General features: G+C 38.5%; 1 protein-coding gene and 1 long non-coding RNA gene across 4 annotated transcripts in view; one reads left to right on the plus strand and one right to left on the minus strand.

Annotated features, from left to right (window-relative positions):
• The first annotated feature begins 1,184 nt into the window (after positions 1-1,184).
• LOC120227906 (sperm protein associated with the nucleus on the X chromosome N2-like) lies at positions 1,185-1,701 on the plus strand. Its single transcript, XM_039225945.1, has one exon. The coding sequence runs from the start codon at positions 1,291-1,293 to the stop codon at positions 1,546-1,548; it is 258 nt and encodes an 85-aa protein (XP_039081876.1). The 5' UTR covers positions 1,185-1,290; the 3' UTR covers positions 1,549-1,701.
• A 9,382-nt stretch (positions 1,702-11,083) lies between these two features.
• The window catches only part of LOC120227319, a 32,402-nt gene continuing 29,734 nt past the window's right edge, over positions 11,084-13,751 (minus strand). For all 3 annotated transcript variants that reach the window (XR_005527228.1, XR_005527227.1, XR_005527226.1), the window contains one exon: positions 11,084-11,369. This is a non-coding gene — a long non-coding RNA (uncharacterized LOC120227319). The remainder of the gene's footprint in view (positions 11,370-13,751) is intronic.

Below are 13,751 nucleotides of genomic sequence, written 5' to 3' on the forward strand. Positions count from 1 at the left end.
AATAAACATTAAAATTTTTTTTTTAAAAAGAGTCTCTTATGGTTTGCCTTCCTCTCTGTTTTTATCTTATTTTTCCCTCCCTTCCCCTATGTTCATCTGTTTCATTTCTTAAATTCCACATATGAGTGATATCATATGGTATTTGTCTTTCTCTGATTTATTTCGCTTAGCATAACACACTCCATGTTGTTGCAATGACAAGATTTCATTCTTTTTCATCACTAAATAGTATTCCACTGAATAGTATTCCAATGGAATATACACAATATACACATTGGAATATACACTATATATATAAATATATATATATATACGTATATAAGATGTGGTATCTATATATATATGATATATATAGATATATATCTATATATATATAAGATATCTTATATATATATATACCACATCTTCTTTATTCATTCATCAGTCAATGGACATTTGGGCTCTTTCCATAATTTAACTATTGTTGATAGTGCTGCCATAAACATTGGGGTGTATGTGTCCCTTCAAATCAGTATTTTTGTTCCTTTAGATAAATACCTACTAGTGCAATTGCTGAGTCATAGGGTAGTTCTATTTTTTGTTTTTTGAGGAAATTGTTTTCCAGAGTATCTACACCAGTTGCTTTCCCATCAATAGTGCAAAAGTGTTCCCCTTTCTCCTCATCCTCACCAACATCTGTTGTTTCCTGAGTTGTTAATTTTATTGCAATGAGTGTGAGGTGGTATCTCATTGTGGTATTGATTTTTATTTTCCTGATGATGAAACTCTTAACTATAGAGAACAAACATGGTTGCCAGAGGGGAGGTGGGTAGAGGGATGGGTGAAGTGAATGAGGTGGATTGGGGAATACATTTGTTATGATGAGCAAGAGCAAAATGAACCACAGAATAGGGGTGTCCATGGAGCATGGATGGAAGAAACTCCCTATCTACGTTGTATTTGCCATCAGAATTGTTTATGGGAGATAAAGAAGCATGGCAGATCATTTTGGGACCTGTCTTTAGGGATGTTAAAGAAATAACCACAACATCAACCCTATATCCCCCCACCCACAGAGATGTCAGAAGTAGTGCTTTGTGATGTTAAAGCCACTGCAGGGCTACCATTGGCTGGAACAGTGCCTCCATGACCAAAGCCAAAGGGTGTGGCTCCTCATTGGCTAATGGAAGAGGTGTGTATATACACACAGAGGTCAGGAGCTCTGGGATAGATCCCTGGAAGGCTTAAATATGGTGATGAGATGTACACACGGAAGAGCCTAGCATAAAGGTAGAACAACCAAACATAAGAATGAAACAGCCAACCCCACGCACCAAAGGAAGGAAGGAGCAGAACATTTTCTGTCAATCCAACAAGAAAAATGACAAGGTGCAAAAGGCAATCACAAGGGCAACATCAGGCCTTCAACAATTCAAAAAAATGAAGAAAGCAAAAAAGCCAACAATAATAGTCTGTTACTACAGGATGAACAAGAAAATAAATCAAAATCAGCTGGCATATAAACAAGAGGCCCCAGAGAGCTCTGATGATCCAAGTAATGCCCTGTGAGTGGCAGGGACCAGAGATCTGGACCTAGCTCCTGTGTCTTCTGAGGATGCAGTGAATTGTCAACTACAGAAAGACCAAATCTGAGAAACAGAGGTTATACCAGTGGTGATGATGACAATAAAATCAAGTTATCAACAAGGAAAAAAACAACAACTTGAGAGCTGAGGGTTTTTTTTTTAAGTTCATTTATTTTGAGAAAGAGAGAGCACTACTAGTGGGGGAGGGGCAGAGAGAGAGAATCCCAAGCAGCCTGCATGATGACAGCCCAGAGCCTGATACGGGGCTCCATGCGGGGCTCAATCCCATGAACCATGAGATCATGACCTGGGCCAAAATTAAGAGTCAGATGCCTAACTGACTGAGATACCCAGGCACCCTGAGAGCTGTGTCTTAAATCCAGATCTGTCTGTTTACAGGGACCATTCTTTTGAGACCAGTTGATACAGACATTTCAAAACCATCTATGGGTGGGGTGCCTGGATGGCTCAGTTGGTTAAGTCTCCAAGTTGGGCTCAGGTCATGATCTCAGTTTGTGATTTTGAGTCCCTTGTTGGGCTCTGTGCTGACAGCTCAGAGCCTGGAGCCTGCTTCAAATTCTGTTGTCTCCTTTGCTCTCTCTGCCCCTCCCCCGCTCATGCTGTCTCTATATCAAAATAAAATTTTCATGGGTTATAGTGGAATAGAGAGAGCACAGGCCAAGTCTTTGCCTCAGTTTACTCCTCATTAAGGGTTCCTGGCTGGCTCAGTTGGTAGAGCATGCAACTCTTGATTTCAGGGTTGTGAGTTCAAACCCCACACTGGGAGTAGAGCTTACTTTAAAAAAAACAATTCCTCATGAGTAATGTGTACCTCATGATGATTAAAAGAAATACAGCCTATAAAATGCCTTCATAGTGTTTGATACATAATAGGCACTTAAGAAACCCGTATCTCCAGTGTTAACTGAGTATCAAATCCAACCAGCAAAAATCTTAGTTGGACCAAACAAGGATTGTGTATGTGTGGGGGAAGGGGTAGCAGATAGGGGGGGCTCTTTTGTTATCCTACTCTTATTTTTTTTAATGTTTATTTATTTACTTTGAGAGAGAGAGAGAGAGAGAATCCTAAGCAGACTCCATGTTGTTGTCATAGAACTGGATGAAGGGCTCAGTCTCACAAACCGTGAGATCATGACCTGAGCCAAAATCAAGAGATCAAGAGCCAGATGCTCAAGTGACTGAGCCACCTAGGCATCCCTATCCTACTCTTATTTTTAGGAGGGAATTTGAAAGATTAAAACATACCACACACACACTGTTGTCATATCTCGCTATGGAAAGCCAAGTTTTTAAGATTTTGAGTTAGTCACAAACATTTCAAATTTAGGAGATCACACATAAAAATACGGATTCCCAGTTTCTTTAGACAAATTGGAGGCCCTGGCTGCAGTCACCGGAGCTGAGAGGTCCCCTTTAGACAGAGTGCACCCTCTGCAGGCATGTGCCACAGCCACTACTACCCACAATGTTCCTAACATGGAGTCCTCTGAGATGGATCACAATGTTCTTTTTTAACATCTTATTATATCAGACATACAAAAAAGCAGAAATAGTAGTACAATGAACTCTATATTCATTTCTTAGGGCTACTGTAAGAAATTACCATCAATTGGATAGCTTAAAACAACAGACATTTATTTTTTTCTTTTTTTTTCAGAAATTAATTTTTTCACAGTTCTGGAGGCTAGAAGTTCAAAGTCAAGACATGAGCAGGGCTATGCTCCCTCTGAAGGTTCTAGGGAAAAAACTTTCTTGGCTTCTTCCTTGCTTCTAGTGATCCCCAGTAATCCTTGGTGCTCCTCAGCTTATTGGAAAACATCTCTGCCTCTGTCTTCACATGACGGGTTCTCCCTGTGTGTCTCTGTGTCTCCAAATCTCCCTCACGGTATCCTCTTTGGATTGAGGTTCCCTTCTAATACAGTATGAGTGCATTTTAATTTGATTATACCTGCAAAGACCCTATATCCAAGTAAGGTCACAATCAACAATACTGGAGGTTAGGGCTTTAACATATCTTTTTAGGAGACACAATTCAAACCACTTCAGCTCCCCATTATCCATCACCCAGCTTCAAAAACTATCTATATATTGCCCAAACAGCCTCATCTATACCTCCCATCCCCTACCTTTGGCCCATTACTGTTTTTTTCCCAGCCTTATGGAGGTATTTATACAATAAAATTCACCAAAGATAAGCATACAATTAAATCATTTTTAGTAACTTTAAACAATTATACAACCAACACCACAATTATTTTAGAATATTGCCAGCACCCTAACACCATCCCCTGTGAGTGCAAATACTCACCTCCACTTCAAGCTCAGTCCTGGACAAACACTGACCAGTTTTCTGTGTCTACAAATATGTCCCCTCTGGGCATTTCATTTAAGTGGAATCATATAACATGCGACCATGTGTGTCTGGCTGTTTTCATTTAGCATAAGGTTTTAGAGGTTCATTTATATTTTAACTTGTATCAGTATCTCATTACTTTTTATTGCTGAATAATATTCTATGCTGAATAATTTTCCACTGTTACCATATTTTGTTTATCCATTCACCAACTGGTGGACATTTGGATTGTTTCCAGTTTGGGGCTATTATGTGTGATGCTGCCATGAACATTCATGTACAAATTTTTCTGTAGACATGTTTTCAGTTCTGTTGGGCTGATACCTAGAAGTATAATTGCTGAGTCAGGCGGTAATTCTGTTTAGTGCCTACTTTTTTCCAAAGCAGCATACTATTTTACATTCCTATCAACAGTGTATAAGGATTCTGATTTCTTCACATCCTTACCAATACTTGTTATGGACATTTTGATTATGACCATTCCAGTGGTTGTGAAGTGCTAGCTCATAGTTTTGATTTACATTTATCTGATGACTAATGAACTTGAGGATCTTTGCATGTGTGTATTTGTATATCTTCCTTGGAGAAATGCTTACTGAAGTTTTTCCTCATTTTTTAAAAGTTTATTTATTTATTTTGAAAGAGAGAGAGAGAGCAAGTATGAGCAGGGGAGGGGCAGAGAGAGAGAATCCCAAGCAGGCTCTGCACTGTTAGCACAGAGCTAGACTTTGGGCTTAAACTCACAAACCGTGAGATCATGACCTGAGCTGAAATTCAGAGTTGGAAGTTTAACCAACTGAGCCACCCAGGCGCCCCTTTTGCTCCTTTTTAAATTGGGTTATTGGGCTTTTTTATTATTGAGCTATAAAAAATTGTTTATATATTCTAGATACCAGTCCCTTATCAGATATATGATTTGTAAATATTTTCTCCCATTCTTTGGGTTCTCATTTCACTTTCTTGCAGTGTCAATTTGTTGTCCAAAACTGACTTCCATGCTTTGGGGCTAAAATATAACACGAAGACACAGTTTGGGATAAAGGGGAACAATAACTTTATTGCTTTGCCAGGCAAAGGAGGCTACAGCAGGATATGGCCTTCAAAACACTGCAAACCTGCCTAGAGAGATGGGTTGGGGGTGGGGGAGGGAGGTTATGGGGAAATACAGGATCTAGCTGTTTTTGACAGGAATAGTGTTCTTGCTGCCAGCCTGTCAGGTCTTTAGGGTGGTACTGGGTTCCTCAAACAAAAGGCTAAGAATGGAGGACCCCATTCTTACCCCAGGTTTGCAGAAGAGAGGAAAAATGGTACTTTAAAATAGAGCCTCGTGGGGCATGTGAGTGGTTCGGTTGGTTAAGCATGGCTCAGGTCATGATCTCATGGTTCAAGCCCTGTATCAGGCTCTGTGCTGACAGCTAGAGCCTGCTTGGGATTCTCTCTCCCTCTCTCTCTGTCCCTTCCCCGCTCTCATGTTCTCTCTCTCTCTCTCTCTCAAAATAAGTAAATAAACATTTAAAAAAATAAAATAAAATCAAGTCTCACTGAAGCATTAGGGCAGCCAATTTGATTTTTGTTCATCTTTATGCTTTTAAACTGTTCCACTTTGAAGCATAAAAGTTTTTAATTTGGGTGAAGTCAAGTTTCTTTATCTCTTTTTCTTTTGTTCCTCATGTTTTTGATGGCATATCTAAGAATCCATTGTTAAATCAGAGACCATGAACAATAACCCTATATTTTCTTCTAAGAGTTTTATACTTTTAGCTCTTATACTTAGGTCCTTGATCTATTTTTCATTAATTTTTACACATGGTGTGAGATAAGAATCAAACTTAATTATTTTGCATATGGTTCTTCAGTTGTCCCAGCACTATTTATTGAAGGCTATTCTTTTCCCGTTAAATGACGTTGGTGACATCCTTGTCAAAAATCAATTAACCATAGACACATGGGTTTATTTCTGGACTCTCAATTATATTTCATTCATCTATATGCTCTTCCTTATGCTAGTAACACACTGCCTTGATTATTACTTCTTTGTAGTAAGTTTTGAAATTAGGAAGTGTGAATCCTCTAACTTTGCTCTTTTTTTTTTCAAGATTTTTTGGCTATTCTTTGCAATTCTATGTGAAATCTAGAATCAGCTTGTCAATCTCTACAAAGAAGCCAGCCAGGATTCTGATATTGTGTTAAATCTGTAGATCATTTTGGAGAGTATTACCATTTAACAATATAGACTTTCCAATTCATGAACATACATCTTTTCCCGTATATTTAGGCTTTCCTCCATTTCTTTCAACAACTTTTTTTTCAGAATATGTTTTCTGCATCTTTTGTTAAATGGTTCCTAAGTATTTTTTTCTTTTTGATGCTATTGTAAATACAATTATTCTCTTAATTTCATTTTAAGATTGTTTATTGCAACTATATAGAAATACAATTGATAATTTTGCATATTGATCTTGTATCCTGCAACTTTGCTGAACTTATTTACTACTACTATAAGCTTTTTTAATGCACTCCTTTGGATTTTCTTCTTTTTTTTAAATGTTTATTTATTTTGAGAGTGAGAACATGAGCAGGGAGGAGCAGAGAGAGAGGGGAGAGAGAGAATCTCAAGCAGGCTCTGAACTGTCAGCACAGAGCCAGATGCAGGGCTCCATCTCATGAACCACAAGATCATGACCTGAGCTGAAATCAAAGAGTCTGACACTTAACCGACTGAGCCATCCAGGCGCCCCTATTTCTTTGGATTTTCTATATACAAATCATGTCATTGGCAAATACAGATTTACTTTTCCCTTTCCAGTTCAATTATTTTTCTTGCTTAATTTTTCTAGTTAGAACCTCTAACTAATGGTGAAGAGAAGTCCCAAGAGTGGACATCTTGTCTTATTTCTTTTTTTTTTCTAAAATTTTTTACTGTTTTATTTTTGAGAGAGAGAGAATCTGAAGCAGGCTCTAGGCTCTGTGCTGACAGCTCAGATGTGGGGCTTGAACTCATGAATCGTTGAGTTCATGACTTGAACCACAGTCAGACAGTTAACCAACTAAGCCACCCAGGCACCCCATCTTGTCTTATTTCTGATCCTAAGGGGAAAGCACCCACAATTTTAGTGTTAAGCATGATGATAGCTGTAAGCTTTTCAGTTACCTTTTATCATGTTGAAGTTCCCTTCTATTCCTATTTTATTGAATGTTTTTACCATGAAACAGTGTTGGATTGTGTCAAATGCTTTTTCTGCATCTACTGAGATAATCATGTAGTTTTTTGTTATTTTTTCTATTGATATTATGTATTACATTAATTCACTTTTGGATGCTAAACCAACCTTTTGTTCCTGGGATAAATCCCACTTAGTCAAGGTGTATAGTTCTTATTATATGTTGTTGGGTGCTAGTCCATTTTTTAAAAATTTACTGTGTTACTGAGAGTAAGAGTTGTTTATATGTTATGGATACAACTTCTTTATCAAATAATATGGTTCAAAAATATGTTTCCCAATCTGTAATTTGTCTTTTTATCTTTTTATAAATGTGTGTTTCACAGAACAAAAGTTTTTCATTTTATTAAAACTCAATTTATCTTTTTTTCTTTTGTGGATCATCATTTTAGTTCATATCTGAGAACACAAAGGTTTTCTCCTGAATTTTCTTCTAAAAGGTTTATAGCTGTAGTTCTTAAATTTATGTCTGTGTCCTATTTTCAACTGAGTTTTCAGTATGGTGTGAGGTAAGGGTATAAATTCATCATTTTGCATTTTGATATCCATTGTACCAAAACTATTTGCTGAAAAATACTACCTTTCCTTTATCAAATTGTCTTGACAGTTTGTTGCAAATCAATTGACAATAAGCATAAGGGTTTATTTATGGGCTCTTGATTCTGTTTTATTGATAATATATCTAGCGATTTGCCAGTTGAGTTTGTATTGAGGTAGTGTAAGTCCTCCAACTCTTCTTTATTTTCCAAATTCTTTTATCTATTTTAGAACCTTCCATTTGCATATGAATTTTAGGATAGGTATGACAATTTCTACAAAAATCCTGCCAGGATTTTACTGGGATTGTACTGAAAGTGTAAATCAATTTTGGGAAAATTGCCATCTTAACAATAACAAGTCAAAACAAAAACAAAAACAAAAAAACAATAACAAGTCTGTGATCATGAATATCTCTCCATATATTTAGATATTCTTAAATTTCTCTCAGCAATGTTTTGTGTTTTGTTTTGTTTTTTATTTCTAGGAGAGATAGAGAGAGACAGCGTGAGCAGGGGAGGGTCAGAGAGACAGGGGGTCACAGACTGAAACAGGCTCCAGGCTCTGAGCTGGCAGTCAGCACAGAGCCCGACGCGGGGCCCGAACCCATGAACCGCGAGATCATGACCTAAGCGAAAGTCGGACACTTAACCGACTAAGCCACCGAGGCGCCCCTCTCAGCAATGTTTTGTAATTTTTGTTCTATAATCTTGCATTCCTTTTAATAAATCTCTTCCTAAGCATTTTATTCTTTTTTATGCTAATGTGAATAGAATAATTTTTCTTACTCCATTTTTAAATTATTTATTGCTAGTATAGAGAAATACAATTCTTTCTTTTTTTTAAGATTTTACTTTTTAGGGGTGTCTGGGTGGCTCAGTCGATTAAGCATCTGACTCCAGGTCAGGTCATGATCTCATGGTTCATGAATTTAATCCCTACATAGGCTCTCTGCTGTCAGCACAGAGCCCAGTTTTGATCCTCTGTTCCCCTCTCTTTCTGCCCCTCCCCACCTTGTGCTCTCTTTGTCTCTCTCAAAAATAAATAAACATTTTTTTAAAAAAGATTTTCCTTTTGGGGCACCTGGGTGGCTCAGTTGGTTAAGCATCTGATTTCGACTCAGGTCAGGATCTCATGGCTTGTGGGTTTGAGGCCCACATCAGGCTCTGTGCTGACTGCTCAGAGCCTGCTTTGGATTCTGAGTCTCCCTCTCTCTCTCTGCCCCTTCCTTGCTCATTCTCTCTCTCTCTCTGTCTCTCAAAAACAAATAAAAATTTAATCATTTTTTTTAAGATTTAATTTTTTAAGTAATCTCTACACCCTATATGGTGCTTAAACTTAAAACTCTGAGATCAAGAGTTCCATGCTCTACTGACTGAGCCAGCCAGGCACCCCCACTATTTATTTCTTTATATTAACTTTGTATCCTGTAACTTTACCAAACTCATTCATTAGTTTTAACAGCTTGTGTGTGTAATGGGAGGAAATTCCTTAATATTTTTTTAAATGTAAATTTATTTTAAGTAATTTCTACATCCAATGTGAGGCTTAAACTCACAAGAGCTTCATGTTCCTCAGACTGAGCCAACCAAGTGCCTCCCTTTAGGATTTTCTATATGATGACCATGTTATCCCTGAATAACCACAGGCTTACTTTTTTATGCCCAAATAGGTGCCTTTAATTTCACTTTCTTGGCCTTGATGCTATCTAGAACCTCCAGTATAATGTTGCATACAAGTGGCAAAAGTGGACACCCTTGCCTTCTTTCTAATCTTAGCAGAAAAGGCATTTCAATCTTTTACTATAATGACGGTAGCTGTAGGGTTTTTCCATCAAATTATTCTTTTTTCTTTCAAGATTTTATTCAAATTCAAGTTAGTTAACATATAGTGTAGTGTTGGCATCAGGAGTAGAATTTAGTGCTTCATCACTTACATACAACACCTAGTGCTCATCACAAGTGCCCTCCACGCCCATCACCCATTTAGACCATCCCCCTACCCACCTCCCCTCCAGCAACCCTCAGCTTGATCTCTATAGTTAAGAGTCTCTTATCCTTCCTCTCTGCTTTTATCTTATTTTATGTTTACTTCCCTTTCCCTATGTTCATCTATTTCTTAAATTTCACATATGAATGAAATCATATGGTATTTGTCTTTCTCTGACTGACTTATTTTGCCTAGCATAATCCACTCTAGTTCCATCCATGTCATTGCAAATGGCAAGATTTCATTCTTTTTGATGAGTAATATTCCATTGTGTATGTATGTATGTATACATATATACCACATCTTCTGTATCCATTCATCTGTTGACGGACATTAGGGCTCTTTCCAGAATTTGGCTATTGTTGATAGTGCTGCTATCAGCATAGGGATGCAGGTGCTCCTTCAAGTCAGTACTTTTGTATCCTTTGGATAAATACCTAGTAGTGCAATTGCTGAGTCATAGGGTAGTTCTATTTTTAACCTTTTGAGGAACTTCCATAGCTGTTTTCCAGAGTGTCTGCACTAGTTTGTATTCCTACCAACAGTGTAAGAGGGTTTGCCTTTCTCCTCATTCTCACCAACATCTGTTGTTTCTTGGGTTTAATTTTAGCCATTCTGATAGATGCGAGGTCGTAACTCATTGTGGTTTTGATTTGTATTTCTCTGATGGTGAGTGATGTTGAGCATTTTTTCATGTGTCTGTTAGTCATCTGGATGTCTCCTTTAGAGAAATGTCTGTTCATGTCTTCTGCCCATTTCTTAATGGGATTATTTATTTTTTGGGTTTTGAGTTTGACACGTTCTTTATAGATTTTGGATACTAGCCTTTTATCAGATATGTCATTTGCAAATATCTTCTTCTATTCTGTAGGTTGGATTTTAGTTTTGTTGTTTCCTTTGTTGTGCAGAAGTTTTTTATCTTGATGAAGTCCCAATAGTTCATTTTCACTTTTGTTTTCCTTGCCTCTGGAGATCTGTCTAGTAAGAAGTTGCTATAGCCAAGGACAAAGAGGTTTCTGCCTGTGTTTTCCCCTAGGATTTTGGTGAATTCTTGTATCACATTTAGGTCTTTCAACCATTTTGAATTTATTTCTGAGTATGGTGTAAGAAAGTAGTAACCTTCTATTCTAAGTTTATTGAGAATTTTTATCATTACTAGGTATTGGATTTTGCCAGAAAATTTTCTGTACCTATTGAGATGACTGTATGGGTTTTGTTCTTTATTTTCACTGGCTTTTATTTTATTTTTTATGCCCAATGGGCTTCTTTCATTTATGTTTGCATCTTGGCACTTGTAGGTATTTGCATCACCCACGTCAAGAATCAGCCTTGTGTTCACTTAAGAAAGGAAGGTGACCATTCTTTACTAGTCCTAGGATGCCAATGTCACTTCACAGTGTTATCTCCCAAATTTAATAAATTCATTGTGGAGGCAGAAGGCTGCTGCTTTTGCTGGTAGACTTTTCCTCTGAGGCCTAGAGCCTGTACCTCAGTGTTGAGCATGTTCTGGATGAAGTGCTCTTGTCCTGGCTGTCAAGCAGGAGATCTGTAACCTTCTTGGATTTCAGAGTCACTCTCCACTGAGCAAGAAAAGTCTGCTGTCCAGACCACCCTGCTCTCTTCTGTGGCTTGTTGGAAATATGAGGGTAGAAGGGAAGACCAGCCTGTGGGCTCACCAGTTTCCTAAAAGGTAGGAAAGTGTCATTGGTTATTAGCTGGGTTGGGGGAGCTTATTCCTTCACCTTCCCCGGCCTTCTCAGGCATACTGAGTCTCAGTTACCTCATACTGGTCTGAGGAGATACCAGCCCCAAAGACAGGACAGTCACGCTGCTCCTTCTCAGGCTGCCCCATGCCTAACCCTAGCCTCCAATTATACCTGCCTATACCTGCCGATCCATCGCTCGGAGCCAGCTCCCTCAGTGGAATTGAACAAACCTATGGGCTTGTCCCACATATGGGTGAGGCAGAGAATTCACCCAAGATGGATGGTTTGGTTCTTGCTTCTTCACCCTGTAAACCTACATCAGAACCCACTTGCCTATTCAGGTCACCCACTCACCTCTGAGCCTCATCCAGTCCCCTCAAATGGGCTTCACTGACCCCACTTTACAGACACAAAAACCAAAGCAAAGACTGACCCCAAAATCACACAACTTATAAGTGACAAAGACAAAGATTTGAACCCAGGATCCCAAATCCCGGTGCCCTTTCCAACAGCACAATGTTGTTCCAAACAACATTTGGATTACCACCTTCATGATTTTTGCCATATCTGTCCCTTATTGTTTACTTAATAATGTCCTTTATTTTTTTTAAAGCATTTTTGAAAAATGTTTATTTATTTGAGAGAGAATGGGTGAGCAGGGGAGGTGCAGAGAGAGAGAGAATCCCAAGCAGGTTTCATGCTCAGTGCACAGCTCAGTGTGGGCTTGATCTCACGAATTGTGAGATGATGACCTGAGGTGAAATCAAGAGTAGGACACTTAATCGACTAAGCCACCCAGGTTCCCCTTAATAATTTTCTTTAAATCAGGGTGCTTGGCTGGCTTAGCCAAAAGAACATGTGACTCTCGATCTTGGAGTCAGGTTTGAGCCACACATTGGATATAGAGACCATTTAAATGAATAAGTAAACAAACAAATTTTAAAAATAATTTTCTTTAAACCAACTCACTTAAAAAGTTGTTTTAGGGGTGCCTGGGTGGCTCATTCAGTTAAGTGTCAACTCTTGATTTTAGCTCAGGTCATAATCTCAAGGTGGTAGGATTGAGCCCTGTGTTGGGCTCCCCACTGAGCTTGGAGCCTGCTTGGGATTCTCTCTCTCCCTCTCCTTCTGCCTCCTTCCTCCCCATACTTGTGCATGTGCGCTCTCTCTCTCTCTCTCTCTCAAGTAAAGGAAGGAAGGAAGGAAGGAAGGAAGGAAGGAAGGAAGGAAGGGAAAAAGAAAGAGAGAAAGAAAGGTTTTATTTTGAAATAATTATAGATTCACTGGAAGGAACAAGAAATGTACAGAGAGGTTCCTTGCATTAAAACCAGCCTCCCTCAGTGGCAACATCTTGTATAATTTAACAATTTATGGACCATGAATTTTAAAAGAAAAACATTTTTTAAATGTTTCTTTATTTTTGAGAAAGAGAGAGAAAAATAAAAGACAGAGTGCAAGTGGGGAAGGGTTAGAGAGAGGGAGACACAGAATCTGAAGCAGGCTCCAGGCTCTGAGCCGTCAGCACAGAGTCCAATGTGGGGCTCAAACCCATGAACCTTGAGGTCGTAACCTGAGCTGAAGTCAGATACCCAAGTGACTGAGTCACTCAGGCACCCCATATGGACCATGCTTTTGATATCAAAACCAAGATATGAATCTTGGTACAATTCACAGAACACATTCAGATATGCACTTGTGTCTGTGTGTACGCGTGCATGTGTGCGCACGCGTGTGTGTGTAGCTCTATGCAATTTTATTGTATGTGTAACTGAACCATCACAAGATTCTCTCCTGCTTCCTTTGTAGCCACACCCACTCCACTCCCCTCGCATCCTTCACCCTTGGCAAACACTGATCTAGTCTCCATCTCTATAACTGGTATTTAATGAATGTCACATAAATAGAGTTGTGCAGTACACATCCTTTTGAGACTAGCTTTTTTCACTCAGCATACTTTCCTTGATGTTCAACTAAATGATTACCTGTATGAATAGTTTTGTGGGTTGAGTTTTGTTTTGTTTTTTAATATTGCTGAGTAAGTATTCCATGGTATGAATGTAGCATGGTATTTTTAGCCATTCACCCACTAAAGGACATTTGGGTAGTTTTCAGTTTGGGGTTATGAATAAAGCTGCTATGAATATTTGTATACGTGTTTCTGTAAGAAAGTAAGTTTTCATTGATAGGTCGTATGTACCACAAGTCCATTTTTAGATTTGAAAAAAACCGCTTCCCAAAGATACATTTTATATTCCTACTAGCAATGAGTGATCCCGTTTTTCCACATCCTCACCAGCATTTAGTTTTGTAACTCTTTATTATTTTATTCTAATGGGTGTGTGGTTAATTTACTTGCATT

This window comes from Hyaena hyaena, unplaced genomic scaffold (genome assembly GCF_003009895.1).
Source record: "Hyaena hyaena isolate Hyena2069 unplaced genomic scaffold, ASM300989v1 scaffold_19, whole genome shotgun sequence".
Taxonomy (NCBI): Eukaryota; Metazoa; Chordata; class Mammalia; order Carnivora; family Hyaenidae; genus Hyaena; species Hyaena hyaena.

Excerpts from the sequence above, each read along its gene's own strand:
- LOC120227906 (XM_039225945.1), top strand. The coding sequence starts at position 1,291 with ATGAAACAGCCAACCCCACGCACCAAAGGAAGGAAGGAGCAGAACATT.